The sequence below is a fragment of the Coturnix japonica genome, chromosome 2 (assembly GCF_054131305.1).
Source record: "Coturnix japonica strain WE chromosome 2, WE-NBRP24, whole genome shotgun sequence".
NCBI lineage: Eukaryota > Metazoa > Chordata > Aves > Galliformes > Phasianidae > Coturnix > Coturnix japonica.
This window is the reverse complement of record NC_140664.1, coordinates 19199918-19220976: the sequence shown is the minus strand read 5'-3', so window position 1 is coordinate 19220976 and position 21059 is coordinate 19199918. Positions and strand designations below refer to the sequence as shown.

The 21059-nt window shown below is 35.0% G+C and overlaps 1 protein-coding gene across 11 annotated transcripts in view; it reads left to right on the top strand.

The window, feature by feature from the left end:
• The window catches only part of VPS13B (vacuolar protein sorting 13 homolog B), a 394840-nt gene that overhangs the window by 223244 nt on the left and 150537 nt on the right, over positions 1-21059 (top strand). For 7 of the 11 annotated variants that reach the window (XR_014942476.1, XM_015856027.3, XM_085537180.1 and 4 more), the window contains 3 exons: positions 1457-1598; positions 3070-3478; positions 7391-7502. Coding sequence is in view for 10 of the 11 variants with exons in the window: in XM_015856027.3 (XP_015711513.2) it covers positions 1457-1598; positions 3070-3478; positions 7391-7502 (663 nt within the window). In the remaining variant the exon portion in view is untranslated. Of the gene's footprint in view, positions 1-856; positions 924-1456; positions 1599-3069; positions 3479-7390; positions 7503-21059 lie in introns of all 11 variants that reach the window. The other 4 variants (XM_085537181.1, XM_085537182.1, XM_015856030.3 and 1 more) reach the window with 2 other exon arrangements.

The window sequence follows — 21059 nt, the reverse complement described above, 5'->3', positions numbered from 1 at the left end:
AATGTAAAATACATTTTCTTAGAATTATAGCCAATTCCAAAGAAATCCATGCAAATCATTACATGTTAGTGTACACATTTCCTACTCTATTGATCCTCATGATAAAAATGTTAATTTTACTAAAGTTCTGAATCAAAATCCCTTAAATGCTGTTTGATGGCACATTAGCTTTTGCAAATTGCCACTGTTGAGTGTTTTATGATGCTGTATTCTCGGATTTTAAAAAGCATTTTATACAAATGAAGCTACATTTTGACTGTGGTTCAGTAACAATATAATGCAGGGAACTAAGCTGGTTGTATGTGTGTCATCAGCACTAACCAGTGTGTCATGAATGTACGTCTAGGCGAAGTAGTTAGAACTACCAAATGTTTTGCCACTCAGCAAGTTTTCTTTTTTCTGTACCACTGGAAATGTTTTCAAGGAGCATCCAAATGCATTTTGGTAGAGATATTACACATTCCACCTTGTGCATGATGCCTATGAGTCTGTAGCCTAAGAGTTACCAATGTAATCTTTCATCAGCTTTGTTTCTGTTTGCCATTTTTAAACTTAGTTTATGAGAGATAAAAAATAAGCAAGCTGCTTTTTGCACAGACTCCGAGGATAACCTTGGGAGAGGATATTTCATTGCCTAATGCTCCCTATGAAAACTTTTCAGCTTGGTGTTGTCCTTTATCATTAAAATTATCTTGATATAAGCTTTTTTATTTCCATTTTTCATTTTGCTTTACAAAAATTTTTACTGTTTTCAGTTACGTTTCATAATCTCTTCAGAATACCTGTTTCCGTCATTAAATTTCTTTGGACTAAAGCCAAAAGCAGAAAATAGATAAGGTAATGTTCTGTCTTCCAGGCCAGGGGAAGGCTGGCAGTCAGCACATTTTCAAAGGATCTTTCTACAATGCAGAGAAAAGATTTGGGTGAGATTTCTTTAGTAAAACTAAGGTGCTTACCTGAAAAATTCTTCTGAAGCGACATAGTTTTCTTTATTCTTCTTTGTGTCAAAGTGTGATTACAAGAATTATAGTACAAAGCAACATTTTAATTCTCAATAATTATTTTTTTTCTGAACAATACTGTGAATTTATAATGTATTTTAACAGAGCAGTTTGATTCTTGTAATCATTCTTATACTGATTCTAATAAAATTGCCTATTGAACACAAAGGGGTAAGTCTATGTTCCTTTTTGCAGGATTCTGTTTTATTTTCCTGTGTCTTCGCATCCCGCAATAGCTTGTTGTTGGTTTTTTTTTGGTTTTTTTTTTTCACATGTTACGAAGTTTTGTATCAATTTTTTATGTCACCTAATTGAATTTGGGCCTTTCAGGAAAAGGTATGGAATAGACTGTGTCTTGCCATTACATAGATATTACATAAACTTTTTTTTGCTTATGGCAAATTAAAAAAAATATATATTTTTGTCTTCCACTCTTCCATGCCTCGTTCCTTAAGCCTTGGGGAAGATTCCTGGTCTCTGGGGCAATATGGAGGTGTATTCCTTTCCTGTACTGACAAGCTGAACAGACGTACCTTGTTGGTTCGACCCATCAGCAAGCAGGACCCTTTCAGCAATTTTTCTGGCTTCTTTCCTTCTGTAAGATTTTTCTTATTGTTTTTTTCTACAGGACTTCCACTAATAAGTGCTAGTTGGGTTAAAGATAAATAAAAATCTCAATGAAATCTACATTGGTTTAAAACTCAGTATAATTATTGCATGTACTGATTACGTTAGCTGTGTTATTTCCTTCTTAACCTTCATATTTTATAATAATTGTTATGAATATATCAGTGTGAGATATTAAAACCCATTTTTCTTGTTGGTTTATCCTTGAAAGACTTTATACTGGAATTGGCCCCTTTATATTGACAAATGAGTGACTACTGAGAACGTTTTTTTTATGTTAGTGGAAGTTCTGTGTGGTCTGATTTATTTTCTTCATGAATTTTGGTTGGCAATATTTTCTTACTCTCTTTGTTTCAGATCTTATAGCAAATCTGACTTAATAATTTGTTTCAATTGACTTAGTCTTAAAAAAATCCAGCTTTTCAACATTTAAGCTATGTATTCTATTTATCTAAAAGGGGTGTTTTACTAATGAGGCTTAAATTGCATTCAATTATTTTTAATCAAATTTGAAGTTGCTGGAAAAAACAGCTGCTTGCAAAATGTAAATGCCTGTGATTATGGCTAACATTTGAACAATTGCATAGAGTTCTATTGACAGTTGGACCAGATGATCTGATGGTTGGACAAGATGATCTTGTAGGTCCTTTCCAACCTTGTGATTCTGATTCTATCAAATATTTTTTATGTTAATAAAATAGTACATTTCCTAGTCTATTGTTAATTGTCATTTTATTTTGCACTCACTAGACGTAAAGCTGAAATCCAAAAGACTTTCACAAGTAATAATGAAACCTGTAATATACATCTGCTGGGAGCTAAATCTCTAATTGTCATGTTTATCTAGGAAACCTTTCTTTCTATGTGAAGAAATCTGGTATTTGTATGGTGTTTGTATTACCTAAGTGATATGCTTTGGCACATGTTAGAGGTATTCTTTTCAAATAGTCAAAATCAGTGAGGGAAAAACCAGCTGCATTCATAGAGTAGTTGACTATGGATGTCTTCTGTATTCAAAGTTGATGAAGGTATTTCAACATCAGAAGGTTGCTTTAGCACCTATGGTGTTCGCTCGTACAGAAAGGATAATGAAAGGGAGTAAGATTTACTTCTGAAATGTCTAAAGTGAAAAACAAATGAATATGTAATTGTGAATAATTATTAGAAAACGGTTGTAAAATTAAAACTATTCTGACTGAGCTTTTTTTGACTGAATTTGAGTTGCTCACAACATTAATTGTCAGAAAATAAGAACATGATTACTTATAGCTGACAGCGTTGTGAACTATGAACATACTGTGGGATGAATTTTCTTACGGGATTCAGAGAGGGTGGAAAATAGAAAACACAGGGCCTTCAACATTGCAATTAATTGATGTTGTACGTGTACATTTTTGCAGCAGGTTGGTATTTTATTTAATTTTTTTTTCCTGTGAAATAGGCAACTGCAAAACTTTTAGACGGCTCACACCAACAACATGGATTTCTTTCTCTAACTTATACAAAAGCTGTGACAAAAAATGTCCGTCACAAACTGATCTCAAGAAATGAACGAAGGACATTCCATAAGCTATCCGAAGGTCACACTGATGGTTCTCCTCACTTTCTTCATGAGATCCTTCTGTCTGCTCAGGCTTTTGATGTGGTCCTCTGTTTTCCTTTGCTTAATGCAATTGCAAGCATTTTTCAAGCCAGGCTGCCAAAGAGTCAAAAGGAGAAAAGAAAATCCCCAGGCCAGCCTATGAGGACTCATACTTTAACTTCCCGCAACTTGCCTCTGATCTATATCAACACTGGTGTAATAAGAGTCTTCTTTCCCAAAAATGAGGAAGATCAACAAAATGCAAAAGGTACAGTATTTTATCTTAGATAGTTTTATTACTTGGTCTTGTAAGGAAAAGCTTTACCTTACTGACTGCACTGTGTTGACATTTAGCATGTTTTCTTGGGTCTTCAGAATTTTAAGGGGCAGAGGTAGGAAAATAGTCATTCATCCTATTTCGGTGCTGCTGAAAAGCATTTATGTATTTGTGCGATCTTTGCTTTCCTTGCATTTTGTAGTTTGATAATTTGCATTTAAATTGTGATTATTAACAACAACAACAACAAAAAAAAAAAAAGTGAAAAGAGAAGAGAATGCAGTTCTGCTGCAGTGATTCTTTTGTCAGTTTTAACTATTCTGGTGCAAGTGCAATCTTCTATAGATCTCCTGTTCCAGCAAGCAGAAAACTGTAGGTCTTATGTAAGCTGGCACCTTGAAAAACATTCAGTAGTGAAGCAGGTTTGGTATTCTATTTCATTTTATTAATTTTCTCCACAGTGAACTCTATGATTGTTGACCAGCAAATGATCCAGTTTATCATTTGCTTAGGAAGTTTTACTTCAAGGTACTGAGATTCTCATATGTAAGGAGCTTTCGGTTATTTGCAAAATTGTGGATGGTGTAAACAAAACTACTGTAATGTTCCAACAACATTAGTCTTTTGATCCATGTATACTATATTAATTCTTTCAAAAAGTTTTTACTCATCATTCATAAAATATATTTGTGTCACTGGCTTTGTGTATGAATAAACAGATGCTGAGGCTAAAAGTACACCTGGTAACAGGTAGAAGGAATGCAGTCACTTCCATTAGTAACAATTCTTCTAGAGATTTTAAAAACAAATTCTAAAAAAATCATGGTATGTTCACCTACATCCTATGGGTGTGATTTTAGGAACAGTAACGAGACGTAAGGGTTGACTGTGACCCATGTCAGAACAATTGTTACGTACCATGGATATATGCTGCTGTAAGACCTTGTTCATCATCTATTGATTAAGAGAGCTTCTTAGCCAAGAAAAGTTGCCCAATCCAAGATTGTTGGGAAGCACTGACCTCACTTTGTCTTTTTATCCCATTGTCTGCCATTCATATCTTATATCCAGTTAGTTAACCAGATAGTTAACAAAACTATCCCCTCCCCCTCAAAAAAAAAAAAAAAAAACAACCCACAAATAATTGTGATTTATGCATGGGAAAAGAGAACTTCTTTATTTGTGCAGTTGGAATCCCAGTTTGCACCATGACCTGCAGTATCCAAACACTGTGAAATGTTAAAAATTATTGGTTGATTTTGTTCCTCAGCAGTATGTGCACAAACATGCATGAATGCACAGTTTTGTAACACTTTAGATCCATGCTTATTGCAGCAGCACCAGCTTATCTTCTTTTTGTGGTAGACTTGAGGGCAACAGTCTGTCCTCAGCAATACGCAATGCTGCTTTCCATCAGCTTGATTTAATACAGCAAGTGGTATTTCAATAAGAAATAAGAAATACTGCATGGCAGCCACTATAAATAAAAAAAAATTTAAACGGCAAAAAAACTGATGAGAAGCAGTAAAGGCTGGGAAACCCCACATCTGGCTGGTTTGGGGAGAATAGGAACTTTATTTGAAAATGTACTGGGAGTAAAATATCAGAAATCACTAGAAAGGACGTGATAAATTTGTTGATAGTGATAAAGAAAAGGCAGCATACCAAATAAACGTATGTCCTGCATTTGTAGATGTGATATATCCTTGTCACATGAGCATGACTCTCTGCTTTGAAGTCTGCCATAACATGTGGTGTGTAACATCCTCCTTGCTTACTATTAAAGAGTTTCAAATCGGTCAGACTGGATAACTTGTGCTCAAGAATCTTGGCCTTCTGAGGTTAATTTCTAACATGCGTTGGCAGAGCAGGTTTTAGACAGCTGAAGGTTACCTATTAGCATGAGATGTGTGATGTCCAAATAAAAATAATGTAGTTTTATTGCTCTCCTTGGAGAACATAAAGGAAAATCTAACACACATTCATTTAATAAAGAATTACATTATATTTATTACATGATAGTAGTTTTATGGAAAATTATTCTTCTTAAGCACATTTCCTTTTTATATTGGTTACTATTCTAGTTGGTAAAGTGTTCACAAAGATTTGATATGCTTAGACTTTCCTAAGGAGTTTAACATTGTCTGGTGGTATTTTATATATCCCAGTACAATGTCTGTGGAAATATTAAATGTATTAAAAACAGTTAAAGATCTCAATAAAAATATCAGAACAAGTAAGTGAAAGTTGTATTTAATATGAAAGTAAATACTGTAAGTAATTATTGAAAGTAAATGCTGTAAGAATTTCCCAGGAGATATAACGTTGATGACTCCATAGCCAATGTATCACAATAATTGAATGTATAGCACTGCTTGTAGAAAATATGCTATGTAGAAAGTATATGTTGAAAATATAAATATAAAATATTTAAGTTATGTAAAAGGTTATGCAGACTCTGTCTTCAAGATGGGAACTCCTGGAAAGTGGTGGATGAACAACTAACGGGACACAGTGAACTTACTGAAACCAAAATGAGGGAGATGGTTGTACTTCTGTATGTGGCAGATGATGGAATATATCCAATTTGCTTTCTGTAATAAAAATGAGTATTAGTAAAAGTGGAGATCTGAGAAGATCCAAAAATGTTATTCAAGTGTTGAAAGTAAAGCCCTACAATGAAGGGTTAAAAGAACATATTTTAGCTTAGCCAACATAAGACTGAGATGAGTGTGTAAAAACAAGTGAGATTTTAATAGACATTCTCATACTTGGGTCTGTAAGGTTTTCCTAGACTGTATTTGTACTGGGTAGTGTGGGCATTTTTTACCCTCTAAGTTTTAAATATTCATAATGACGGAGATTGTGTTTACTGCATTATTCTCATATTTTGAAAAGCTAATGAGAGAACACATGAATTAATCAATGGACATATGGATTCATCACCTGCCCAGGGAGGTGGTGGAGCCCCGGTCCCCAGAGGTGTTCACAAAACATTTAGATGTTGTACTGATGGACACGTTTTAGTGGGAAATATTGGTGACAGGTGGATGGTTGCACTGGCTGATCTTAGAGGTCTTTTCCAACCTTGGTGATTCTATGATTCGGTGGCTTAGATCACCACTCATTAAATATCAGTTGAAAATATAATTTCTGTATAACATTACCAGTGATCAATTTATATGGATGGATGTGGCTGGAATTTGAACATGAAGAAGTGGAATGCGGAGATCTTTCTTCTTGAAGTAGATTGGCTATGGACGTGGAATTTACTGTTGTATTCTAAAATCTACTTCATTCTGCATGTGGCCTGTTTCAGATTCTGTTGTTTCAGAGCTTGCATGCTGCAACTCATACCAAAGGCTACTGGGATGGTTACACTATAATATCCTGCAGGATGATTTTTTTTAACCTGTAAAGGACCTAGAACCATTTTAAAAATGGTGGATGATTTGAAGTGCGTAGCATGCACTTTAAATCAGCAGGTAATTATTAGAGAAACAGATCACATAGAAGTCTCTGGGATCAATTATATTTTTGGGGGAAAAAAAAAAGAAATAGAAAATAAAAAAGCTATGAGAGAAAAAAGAAAATCACAGACCAGGATTCAATTTGATAAAACTTTGTTTAAGTGACAGTATTTCTATCCTTTATGTATCACAGCAATACTGCTTATTTTACAGGTGGTTTTTTTCTGGGGGCAGGGATGCTTTATGTTATTTATTTGTTTGGTTTTTTGTTGGTCTTTTATTTATTTATTGTAGTAGTTGTTGCTCCCAAGCAGAACAAAATCTTTAGCAAAACATTCTTATATGTTTTTAATATTTATTTTTCAATAATTTTTCCTTACTATCTGCTCTTGACATTTAATCAAGCACGTATTTTCTCCTCTCCTTACTACAGCTAATACAGCTATTAAAGAAGACACTCTGGTTCTCAAGATCGGATCTGTCTCTATGGCTCCCCAGGCTGACAACCCTCTCGGTAGAGCTGTGCTCAGAAAGGACATTTATCAGTAAGTGTTGGGGGAAGGGTCTGGATTTTCGTAGTCTTAAAAAAATTCATTTTGGAGGAAGTTAATTGATCAATAAAATGGGTACGTGCAGCCTGTAAAAATACTTTTCACATACAATCTTTTGATATTCAAAACCAGGTTTTTCTGATTTTCTTCACTTGTGGGCTTTCAAATCCATTTAGACAAATCGAGTTCTTCTGTGAAGTGCTGATGAATAACAGAATTTAAATGTCAAGTCGTTGCGAAGCTTATGCTCACAGATGAGAACATTTTCAGAGGCTTTCTTTTATTCAGCTACCAAGTTCACCTAAGAGAGAAGGATTTTTTATGACTACCAAAAAGCTCAGTAGCTACAGAGTTTGAAGGAGATAGATCTTAATAATATAAATGGTAAACGTGCATTCAAACTGTAAGATTCTGAACGTCACGTAGATCAAAGCTGTAAAGGAAAGCAAACTTCTAAGGCGCTCTTTCCCAGTAAACATACTTTCTGTGAAAATGTCATGCTCTGGATTGTGTCACTAAGTATGTGCAAACCACACTAATCACATATAGGCAGCAAAACTGGCGAACATATGTAATCAACATGATAAAAGTAATATATGATCCTCCGTAGAGTTGGCACTGTTGCCAGACATGAAAGTATGGTTGCAAATAATACCAAGTGAGAAAAGTCACAGAAATACAGATGAACAAGTGTCTTATACTTCCCGTTGGTCTGTTTTTCAGATGTGGCAATATTTTTAACTACTTCATAGTGCTCTTCAATGGAAATTACAAACATCAAAATTATTTCTCAGCAATAAAACATTTACTGCCTCAAAAATGACAGCAAGTTTTCCTTTTGTCAAGACCAGGATATTTTATAGGAGACCATGAAGTATTTCCAGTTTCTTTTCAGCTGCCTTAGAAGTTGTAAAGTAGTCATTTTGTTCATATTTCCATTTGGACATGTTTAAAATGTTGTATTTGCTTGTATGTTTACTTATAGTAGCTTAATAGTATACTTTTTCTTTTTTTTTCTAATTAGCCTTATATCTATTGTGTTATTGAGCTTTCATGAGAAAATGTTAGAACGTGGTACCAACAATGGGTTCTGGGTGGTAAAGCCCAATCCAATTCCAACTATCAGTGTGCCCATAGAAATCAGATCTTCCCAACATTTCTATAGGCTCTCCTTGCTTTTGCCGTGCTCCTCTATGAATAAACTCACACCTGATTTCTGCTTTGAGAGCTGCAAAACTAAATGTAGATTCTACTCTTATCATTACAACTAAAAATTTGTCAGCAAAATCTTGTCATAAAGTGGAATCTGCAAGCTCCAGCTATACTAAGGTAGTTTCTGTCACCTAGGGGAACTGTATTGATCCTTCTGTAGGTATTAGAAGTCAATGAGAAAGCAGCGGGACGGATGCCATTTACATCAAGGTCGATGGGGCTCTGCCAGTTAATGTTTTTGAGTCTGATACCTTTGCTGCTCTGACTTTACCTGAAGTGCTGACATTCTCTGCTTTTCAAACTAGAAACCTCAAACTCCTTAAGGTTCTGCTCCCCTTTTGCATTATGGGTCTTGGGGGTCTTACGTATATATGGATATTCTGGATTAGATTTGTTAAGTGTATATTTGTTTTTCATACTTATATACAATTACAGTGTTTCATTTTTTAAAATTACAGTGTAGTCCGCTATTAGAAATGAAGGCACTGAATTGGCAAAGCTGAAGTAAGCACTGGGCCACAGACTTCTCTCATATAGTAGTTACTGTTTTATCGATGACCAGCCTCATGCCATGCTTCTTGTGTCTTTCCCTGAGAAATGTCTACCATTTTCAGAAATGTCCCCTAGTCGTTCTGTGTTTCTCTCTATTCTGAGCAGCTGCCAAATGACTAAGTCTTATCTTTGTTCCTTTAATTATCCAATTATACTAGCTTTGGTGTTTTTAGTATACATTGGTAAAGAGTGTCAAGTTACTTTGCAGGATTTTATGAGACAGTGTTGAAGTTGGTAGTGGGTGGTCTTTTGTTTTTGGGAAGAGGGTTACTATTTTGATTTGTTTAGGTGAGATTCAGCACTTTCTAGCAATATCAGTGAATATTTTGTATTATGAAATAGTAAGATTTCAATTCGTTGTTGAAAAAAAGTTTTTATAATTGCATATTCCTTGATGCAGAGCACACTATATTTACAGAAGCATGGTTGAAGTTGCCGTTTCATTTTCTTATGTGATAATCACAGCTTTTTGAGCAATGGTATTGAGTAGAGAAAAGTTCATTTAACATTCTGACATCTTTTCTTTGGAGAACTAGGTAATGCAAATCTTCTTCTATTGTTAGGACAGGTCATACAATCTATATCCAAGAGAAGGGAATAAAGCAGTGTGATATTTTTATTGTATGAGCCTTGTGTCCGTATTCCGTTTTCCAAATACTAGATTTTCTATGTTATATTTTTAACCTGCTCACAGGACATAATACTGGAGAGCAGAAATGCGTAACTGGAGACTTTTAGTATAAATACATACTTAAAAGTCACTTAGTTAAAGAAAGAAATCCAAACAATGTGTAAGTCCTAAATTTTAGTGAAATATTTCATAATAAATATCGAGGTACAGTTCTCATCTTAAGAGGCTCTTAAAAACTCCTTACAGCAACCTGATGATGACTGAAGAACAAGCTGCTACAGAAGTCTAATAAACCCAATGTGTCATCTTCTCTCTTTTTCCAACCTCTCCTCTCCTCTAATTTACTACTGCTGCTTTTAAAAGAATAAAAGAAAATACATTGTTTTCTGAACCACTGTCTTTACAGTGTTTCTGGAGTTGGGATACAAGCTTAATTTGCACTGTCCCTTTGGTTTAAACAGTCTTATGTTTATGGCTGAACTACACCACATGCAATTAATGACACTTTAGTGGTGTTTCATGAGAAAGAAGAATTTTTATGTCTCATTTGTAAACTATTCTTTTAGGAAAGAAATTTCTTAATAGCTAAAGACTGGATAGAACTTAAAAATATAGTTTGAATCTGTCCCATAAATTTGTACATGAAAAACCAAAAGTACTCATTTAGCATTAGTGAAGTATCAGAGAATGAAAGGTAAATCTAGTATGGTCATATTAAATGAAACCAGGCCCTGTGAACTGAATGTCTCCATTTGTGTCATAGAAAAAATAGCCCGCTTGCTTGACTTGGAGAGAGAACTAAATAGAAAATGGAATGTTGGAAAAATCATGTGTCCCATAATTTGGGCACAAATATTTTTTCAGGTGATTATTGCAAGTTAGAAATTTATTAACATAGTAAATTCAGAGTTCTTTTAGTCTATAAAAATTAGTTTTAAAATAACTATTTCCACTATCAGAAAATTGTCTAATTTTTTAGACCTGCTAATAGACATAGTAAACAAAGATACATGTACCATAACAGTAGACAGAGGATTCGGAAAAGAAATACAGCTACACTGTACTGGTCCTTTTCAATCTTTTTTCTTTTCTTTTTTTTTTTTTCTCCTAAATCCTGGAAGCTTGTGGGTTTTCAATGATTCATCCTGAATTTATGATTCTTAATCCCAAACTAAGGCATGTTTGTCTTCAACAATCATGACCAGAATTGAATGTTCTTGTTGAGAGTCTGCCAGTTTTTGTGCAGCAGCAACCAAGGGGTCTTGAGTCAGGAATGGGGAATGGAGTAAAGGAGACAGAGCATGCAGAAGAGGCAGTTGCCTAACCTGGCCAAAGAGAGAGTGGAGTTGTGAATTGGAGCTGTGGAGAAGTCAGGTAGAGTAAATGGAATTCCTTCAGAGCCGGTGAAGTAGGCAAACATTTATTTGCCAGTTTCAGCTACCTGACCATGTTAAACTTGGAACTGCAGGAAATGGCCAATTTTTAAGAGATCTGACAGAACAGAGAAAGTTTCTTAGTAGCAGTATGGCTTTATTTTAAAACTCATGTGCTTAAATATTTATGTGGAAAGGGTATGAATGCAACTGTGTGTGTATGAGTCTGCTGAAGTAATATCAAAGGGAAGCTCATGTCTTTATCCAGATAACAAGCCTAGCAGATTATTTTGACCTGTTTGCTAATCACTTGTCCCACTCTCCCAGTAATTCAGGATAGAAGGTCCTTTTCCGTGTGTGGAGATGGTTGCAGAAAACAAAGTAGCATCTCCTGAGGTAGCTCCAGAGAGCCACATTTCCATCTTCTTTGCATTCTTCATGTATTTTCCCTTTGTCGTTTCCTCAGTTCTTTCTCCTTTAATAAAAATGACTAATGTGCAATATCAGCGTGAATAAATTATAATGCTTTAAGGAAGTGGAACTAATCAAATGTGTCCGTAGTCATCTTAAGTAGTTTTCTACTCAATTATCTCACATTCTTTCTTTTGTCACCTTTTTTAGCTTACGACAGTGTAATTACATTAGCTTAGTGTAATCAGTAGAAAACTGACATAAACAGGACTGAGTATTAAGAAAATCCACTCATGTTGGGATTTCTAACAGGGAATAACACTTCAAGTGGTGTGCTATGATAGCAGCAGGACTGGGCAGTATAAATAGGAAAGTCATGGACTTACAGGATATCATGAGTTGGAAGATACCCACAAATGCAACTGAGTCCAACTCCTGCCTCCACACAGGATCACCCCACATTCTAACCCAGTGTCTGAGCTGTGTCCAAACGCTCCCTGAACTCCGGCACTGGGGGCCATGCCCACTGCCCTGTGCAGCCTGTTCCATGCCCACCGCCCTCTGGTTCAGTCCCTGTCCCTCACCCCCAGCCAAATACTCCATAATGGGACTCAGTAATTTTGTTACTCTGACTAAAAAGAAGAGGAAATACAGCCATAGTTTGCTTAAAAATGAGGGAGTGTGGAGGTAAAATTGAGATGACATCTAATTCTGTGTCAGAATAAAAGCCTCATTCAAAACAAGTATCATGCAAATTATCTGTTCAGTATAGGTAATGTATAGTCATCCCCAGAATGATTTGGTTTTGCTAACTGACATGAAATATTAAATAATAGAGTTTTAGAGAATACCTGTGGACAAAATGTTTGAAATGAATTTCACTCTATATTACATAAAGTCCCATTAAATGAGTTTTTAAGGAAAAAAAAAAAATGAAATGGCTGGCAGAGTACAGATAATACAGACTGGAGATGTTGAAAGTCTCACTTATAAATTGCTGAATAAGTATTACTTAACTATAAAGTATGGCAGATTAAGGTGACAGAATTACAGACGTTACTCAGCTTGGACAATAAAGAATCTAATTGTTATCCACTTTCTGGATTCATCATTTTTGAGATCCAAGGATTTCATTCATGTCATACATCAAAGCTTAATAGTCCAGGTCTGAGTGTTCCATGGTCATTTTCATGTGTAGATCTTTCATAGATCAAAGCATAATGCTGTTCTTAGACTGTTTTCAATTTGTGAATGGAAAATGGAAATTCTTTAGTGCCTCCCACCCCCAAAAAATTACATGTGAAGAGTATAAACTTGGAAATGTAGCTGTAAATTACTTAGCCTTTTCTTCTTAAAACTTTTTATTAGTGCAAGTCTTTTTTTGTTGTAAATGTATCTTGTCTCCTGTTTTTCATTTTTGTACTTCACCATCTTCCGCTGCTTTATCAGTCTCAAACATTTACAAATAAGTAGCAATGTTGTTTCTCCTGTATCTGCTGTCTATCTTTATTTCAAGGAGCTATATCTAGAACGTACCTCTCTTATTCTACTAATGCACGTAGTCGGTTAACAAAAGTCTTTTAGTGAGAAAATGACTAGTAAAAAATTTTGTGTGTTTGTGCTAATGGTGCTGGAGTGGGAGGAAGGATAGAACGATGGAAGGAGTTTATGCAAGAAATGCATACATAGCCCGCAGTCTGTGTGGAAATCTGTTTTTTCTTTCAAATGTGGTTTGGAAAATCAAATGTTTTCCAAAACTTTTCAACAGCACCCACATCTATAAGCATCTTCTCTTCAGAAACGTTTTTTTGTTCAGTATTAAATTACCACGAGCCATATTTATATTTGTAAAACCATACCTTTAAATTATTCTAAAAAGCTTGGATTTACTACAACTGCAGTATGAGTAATAAGGTTAATTCTTTGCTTTATCTTTCAAACCAAAGTAATTTAGAGAAATCTTCTGTTTTTTAATAGAAGCTTCGTATTCAGAGAAGTAGATGGTTCTGAGAATATGTGCCTGTTAGGAATCATTACCTTTTAAGAGTTGATTAGTGAATAAAGGGTCTAACAAAACTTATATTCCATTATACTTTTATTTTTTGTTAATATGTCATTGAAAGCTTTTGCAGTAGGCAAACAGGGCATTAGCTGATACTGACTTGAGTTTCTGTATTTTTCTTTGCATAAAGGCAACAGAGAAGATCAGTTAAAAGACTAATGTCTGCATACAGATATTTTGATGGAAATGTGAGCAGCGGGATTACAAAGGGTAGAAGTTACAAAGTATCATAAACTCTGTTTCACAGTTTTTCTTTCATTTTAAAAATATTTCAAACTGCAGAGGTAAAATTATGTAAAAACTTTCAGCAAAAGATTCTCTGTGTTTTAAGGAGAGGTATTTTGCGTATTGCATAGGGACGTTAACACAGTGTTACAGTGGCATCATTTTCAGTTCTTCTCATCCTGAATTAAGGCAAATATACATTTATATTCATATTTATATTCATGCCTTAACAGTTCATGTTTTAAAATTATGCCTGTATTTTATTTTCTAATTCTTTGAAATTCAGTTTGGTTTTGTTTCTTTCTTCAAGATGTTTGTCTCTACATTTAATTTGGATACACAGTAGTTGGGTTTTTTTTGGGGAGTTGTTGTGATCTTTTGTGGTTTTTTTACTTCTTTTTAATAATTTAACTTTATTAATTTAACTTTTAACTTTATTAATTATTGAGTTGGGTTTCAAATTAAATTATTCCCATTAAATATCAGGTTCTGAATATTGCCTTTTGCCACTGTAGCTGAACCTTACAGTTGTTTTTAGCATTAAGGAGCTTAGGAAAGTGTTCCTTATTCTCCATATACAACTCAAACATTTTTGTGGAAGTGGGCTTGGGAGTGAAGTCTTTTCCTGCTTTACATTTCTTTCTTCATCTATTTTTAGTAGTCTGGGGGAAAAAGTCTACCTAGACCTTTCCCCCAGTAAAATACTCTCATATATGGATAGCATTACATGGAAACACCATTCCTAATTAACACTGGCATGTTTGAGGCTATTACAGCAGTTATTAATTTAAAAACCTCAGTGGAAACTAATTGTAAAATAACAGCTGGAGCTGCCCGTTTAATTTCAGAAACGTAGCTTGTTAATTATCTAATACCAAGAGCTATTCAAAGCTTAATTTATATTTGGAATTCAGATTTTAAAATGTTCAGCTCAAACTATCAATCTTATTTTTACTTGAAATTTCCTCAGTTTTGAGTTTTACTGGAAACTGCAATAATACGTGGCTAATTTGGCAAAACATACATATTTTTAAATACGAGGTTTTTTTACGTTTTTACTCTGATGGTCAAAATAAAATAAATTTCACAATCAGAAAAGCATTCTAACAACTTAATTTTTCTCTTAAAATTCACCAGATTAATCACCATGTGTTCAAGGGATATACCCACTTTATATTTCCTGTTTCTCTTGAGTGGCGCTGGAGTTTTGCCTCAGATTCTTACAATGATTTTGAATTTCTTTGTGTGGTTCTTGGTGGAAATCAAATTGAAACGCATTTTATGGAAACACTGCTGTAAGAGATCATGGCTGTTACTACGCCATTTGGGCGTCCATGTGCTGTTAATTGTGGCAGCTCAGGGCAGTGCAGTGGTGCTTCATGGCCTCATATACCAGTTCCATGTCAGTGACTGACAGGCTGTAACTGACTTGCACATGCACTTCACAGGGTAAATAAGATGATAACAACCTCCTACTCCACACACAAGATTTGCTTTGGCTGTTTGCCTCAGGCCTGTCTATTTGCTGTCGTGAAGGAGTTGCGGTAGAGTGAAGATCTCAGTGCTTACAGCAATTGCATTTAGTTTTTCTGCTTAAGCTTTTGAATTTTCAGTGTGGATTGTTTCTTTATTTAGGTATAGTTCATGCTCTCCATCAACTGTTTCAGACTGCCTTTAAACTGACCTGCGAGTTTGTGTTGTGAAATTGCCAGGCCATGCAGGGAGGCAGGTACAGAAGAAGAATCTCTTCAAAATACAGGAGTCTGCAAAGTGTTCAGTATCGTATCTAGTGTGACTTTTCTTGGGTTTATTCCATTTCTGTGACTACTAATGTTGCTGTTTCTTGACAGCTGAAGGTAAGAAGTAAATAGCAGTTATAAAAACAGAACTTTCAGGACGGTGTTGCTTTCTCTGTTGTTCCAGTGAACAACACTTTGTTCAGTAAAAAGGGCTGTTGGTTATGGGTGATCTTAACTGTTGCAAAGTTGAAACTTAATTAAGCAGCCTGAAGCCAGAGCTTCTTTTGTGTTCTGATACTTCTTACTGTCTCAAATACTATTTTCACGCAGTTATTTAGTGTTTGCCATGCAGCATGTATGAAGCTTGCCACATTAAATTCATATAACTTCAGTTAAAAAATCTGTAATATATTTATGGTGATTAAGTAGTGGAGAGATTATAGTTTCCTTCTTATGTACAGGTTTGAGGTGCTGTTTAATGGCTTTTGTTGTGTTTTTTTTTTTTTTCCATTTCCTTCCCAAAGAGCTTAAATTATTCTGCGAGGAAGCCCATTGTAGTGACAGTGATCAAAATAAACTCAGTTGTTTGAGGTGTAGTTGATTTGTACCCATTTAAGATTATTGTAGCACCTTATTACTGTTACCCATAACTAATCGCTCATTGTTTTGAATTACTTACCCTGATGCTTTGTAATCTTTAAATGACTGTTGTAGATATTGTCATGGATAGGGCTGGTTTTTTTTTAGAGATCTTTTTCTTTCTTTCACTTATTTTCTTCTTCCAGTAATTTCTTTTCATGTTTTTAAACATTTTAAATGAGCCCCTCGGAAGTATCATGTCTGTTTCTTCTTAACATGCACTGAAAGACACCTGCTTTGCTGAAAATGGGTTGTGTAATAATTTCCTTCTCTTCACCCCATTCAATGGCCTTTCCTCCCATTTGAAAGTATTTTTCGAACTCTTAGTTCTGCCACATATAAATTCTTGACTGAACCCAGTGGAGGGAAAATGCTTTGAAAAAGTCTGTCAGTATTTGGAGAGCTCTGTGATTAACATTCTTCCCACCTTCCCACCAGAGCAACACACATTCTGGCTATGCCCAGTGAAGTTGCAGAAGGAATGAAAGCACAGCCCTGAGCTTCCCTGGGGAGACTGGATATTGCCCTTAGTAGCTTTGACTTTTAATATTACTTTAGCCATAGACTTTGGACAATTGAGTTTTATGCCCACCAAGGCTGCAGACCTAAACTCAAGCTCGTCTTCAGAGATCCATGGTGCTGCTGGTTATGCTTGTGTGTAGCAAGCTGACTGGGATAGCTAAAGGAACTCAGGATGTTTTGGAGGCATCAGCCAATTTTTTTTCCAGTCAAGTCATTGCCCTGAACATATTTTTCACAGTTGCACAAGGAGTAACCCTGGTAAAAAAGCAGGATTGCAGCAGCCTGGACTCACAGCAGCTTAATCCACCACCACGCTCATGTCTTTTGAAACACAGCACAGAATCTGACACTGAACTAGAAATTTTAATAAAATTCTCAGATTCAGCATTGGCATTATTAAACATAATGTAACGTTTTTAAGAGGTAAACAAAAAAGGCAGAGAGGCAAAGAAAACAGACATAAAATATCATTTAAAAATCCCAGGATACTTTTCACATTTTAGATACTCAGCAACTTGAATGCAATGAAAATTTTTGCAGATAAACTGTACAACTAGAAAATAAAAAGAACTGAAAACGGGTTATTTATGTGAATTGGTCTGTATGGTTTATGTTAGAAGGCAACATTATTGCAGTTTTCACATTTCTTTCCCTCTTTCAAGTTCCCTCCCTTTAATTTTTTTTTCTCTAACCAAGTAGCTTTAGTATTTTGCCTGTTACTCTGAAATACTGGGAAGGAAGAGAAGGAAGTGTCTGGTTTCCTATTAGTGTGGGAAGAAATAATAACTTGGTCCATGGAAATTAATGCCATTTTATGAGATGGAGTGGCCCTCGTATGCAGGTTACTTAAATACAGTAAAGTTCATTTACTTTACTCAAGCGCCTTCGTTTCTTCCTTAGGTTTCCTTTGAGACTCTATTGAATGACCATTTCTGGGTCACTTTTCTGTTTTCCATAGTGAAAGTTAACATTAAAAGGTCTTGGCTGTGGTAAATAATTTATTCTAAAATAAGCCCAGAACGCTTTAAAAATTTTATTTTTCTATAGCAGTTTTCTTTCCTACTGTCTGTGAGTAAATATAACTTCCATCACATTTGGCTCAACAAATGTTTTGTTTGTTGGAAAGTATTTTCCAGTAATATATTAAGCAGACTTATATTCTTTGTAGTATTTTTAATTATAACAGGATCTCAAATTAAATATAATGCAAGTTCTGTGCTTCTGTTACTGGGAAAACCATATCCCATTTGTAATGAGACATTTGTTAACTTCTGTATACAGATTGTGGTTCATTCCATAGATATTTGTGGGTTCTCTGATGTCCCTCACAGGGTTTTATCTATGACAAATTCATACCACAGTTCTTGAACTACTTTTGGGACAGAAGATTTTTTTTCATTTTCAAAGCAGTTTGCCGAAGTAATTTCTATTTAATGTTTTCAAGTTTTCCTGGTAAGGTTTTGGATTACTTTACAAAAAGGATTATCAGAAATATATAGACTAATGACATATTACTTCAGTTCAGGAAAGAACTTTGAACATGTTACTTGGAGGGATACAATACAAAACTCTCGTGGCAAAATGAAATTCAAACTGCAGTCATCCTAAATAACTCAAACATTATTGTTTAAGTGAGCACAGTTCCCAGCCCTTATTGATTTTCTGCGTGAGCTGAGTGGTCATATGTGTTAAGTATAGACAAAAGTCATGCTTAATGTTTCTTCTGATGCTTAAGCTTATTCTGTGCAGTATTACTGCTTAATCTCTATTGTTGTTAAACATGATGGCGCAGTAGAATACAGATTAAAAAGTAGGGTACAGAGCTTTTGTTGTGTTTCAGATGCTTTTCTTTATTTATTAAGGGCTGTTTCATGTATTCTTATGGGGTTTATTAGTTGCGGGATACAAAGATAAATGTAACATTCTTTAGCCTCTCAAAACATTTTTCATGCCCTCTGATGCTTTTGGTGGTTGGTTGTTTTTTTCCTATCATAAGGGATGGCTAACACTGGTATGTTAATGGCTAACACAAGTGCAAGTAATAAAATACAGAGATAGTATTAGCCATCTCCATTGTGCACACTGTCAGTGATTGACATAAATCACAAGTACTTCATTTAGTCTGTGCTATCCAGCAATAAAATACAAACCAGTCTGGAGGTGATATTGTAGAAACGTATACAGATATATCCTTTCTTCACGGAATTGGAGCAGAACATATTTGAACTCTTCCTGATAATCAAAGATTATTGAATAGTACCATTTGATCTTTGTGAGATCATTTTTCAGAGAACAAGAAGAAACTTGCAGACTAGCCAGTCTGGCTACTAATCTGAAGGTGCTGTTTTCCAGTGTATGTGTACGTGGTCAACAAAAATGGATATGAAAACAATATTTTGCTATGTGTTGTTTCAAAACATCTTTCTGTACACTTTATTCTTCAGACAGCTTGTAATGGTTTTCTTGGCATAATTAAAGAAAAAAGCCCGCTATATTATGCAACTGGGACAGTTGTAAAAGTTTCTTTCTAAAAATAATTTTAACGAATCTATTGCATTTTTCTTGCATTGCAGCTTATAAAAAAAAGCAACTAAGCAAGTATTTACTAAAGCAGACATAAACTAAATACAGATGACATAATTTGCTGTTTCTCAAATGGGCCCTGTAGTGAACCTGGGCACTCGTATGTGCATACCTTACTTAAATTCTTTTAATTATGTTTTGGCTTTTTTTTTTTTTTGGCTCCAGAGAGAAAGTAAAACACTGAATGTTCTCATAACCATCATCATTTATGTGTAGATCTCCTTATAGAATTTTACACTTCTTGTCAAAATCCTTCAAAACCGTTATCTAGATTAAGTTAGTCCAGGAGAATATGCTTGAGTTTTAGGAGTGGTTCAATTAGTTATCTTAAGAGAAAGACAAGAAGCAATCTACAAAAGAGGAAATGAGGTCACCAGTAGTAATGTACCTAAAAGCTTTACCTTAAGTTCCTGAAAGAACTGGTGTGAAACTTTCAAGAGGTATATCATAATTTCCAAAACCAAACTATACCGTAGTTGAGCACACATTTCCTCTGTTTTAGCCCTCCCTTAAAATCAGGAAAAAAAAAAAAAAAAGAAAGAAAAAAAAAAAACCTGGAAAATGTTAGTGGAGAAATTACTTCCTAACAGAGGAGTAAAAGTACCCACCTCAATGCTTTAGTGAAGCTTAAGGTTTTGGGAACTACTTTTCTAGATGTCAATCATTTGACAAGAAACCTGTGAAAATCCAACATTATTATAGAAAAGCAGGGAGCCTCAGTGCACTCTGTACTTGATGTTCAAAAATGGAGAAAACTAATATAGTCGATTGTGTTTTTTCATGTACTTTGATAACACTGTCTTCAATGTTCAAATCCTAATATTTTAGGAAAAGAAGATAGAAGAAACTCTCATTCAAACAATTGCCTTTCAGACTCTTAATTCCTTTAAGAATTGCAATGAGGCTGCTTGCATTTATACTAAGCAAATGTTTATTAGCAATTAGTTGATACTAAATATGGAATAGAAAGAGCTATGTGCAGAAATAAAAGAATTAGTTCTTTTAAAGGAGAGGTCTTGCCTGTAGCTTCTGACTGTGTTGTAAGAATTTCTGCCCACAGGCATGTGAACTCCAAGTTGTAATTCTCTCAGGGAACTGAAAGTGCTAGAACCTTTTACAAGCACATACAAATTTGCATTTACTTCTCTGAACTCAAGATTTATTTGTTATAGATAACATAACTGAAGAAAATAAGTTGAAGGGGAAAAGTAAGACTTCCCAATACAAATATTTGGGATGTAAATTTAAGGTATGACATCTTTGAGAAGGAGGAAGGGCTGGGAAGAGTTAAAACAAGATGCTTTTGGTTTTTTTTAGTATGTATATGATGAATCCATAATTATCATAGTATCATAATCTTGTGCAGGTTGGAAGGGACCTTAGAGATCATCAAGTCCAACCCCCCGGGATTTGAGCCTCCTGTGTAGCAGAGCAGCGCTTCTACCACTTGCGCCACAGGGGGGATTCAAACCCAGGGCCTCCGGTGTTGCCATGTGGCATTCCTACCACTTGCGCCACCGGGGCACACATTCTTTGGGGAAAATTAAATATACATTATTCAATATATCTCTAATCTCTATACATTCAAGAGTTAGTGCTGCC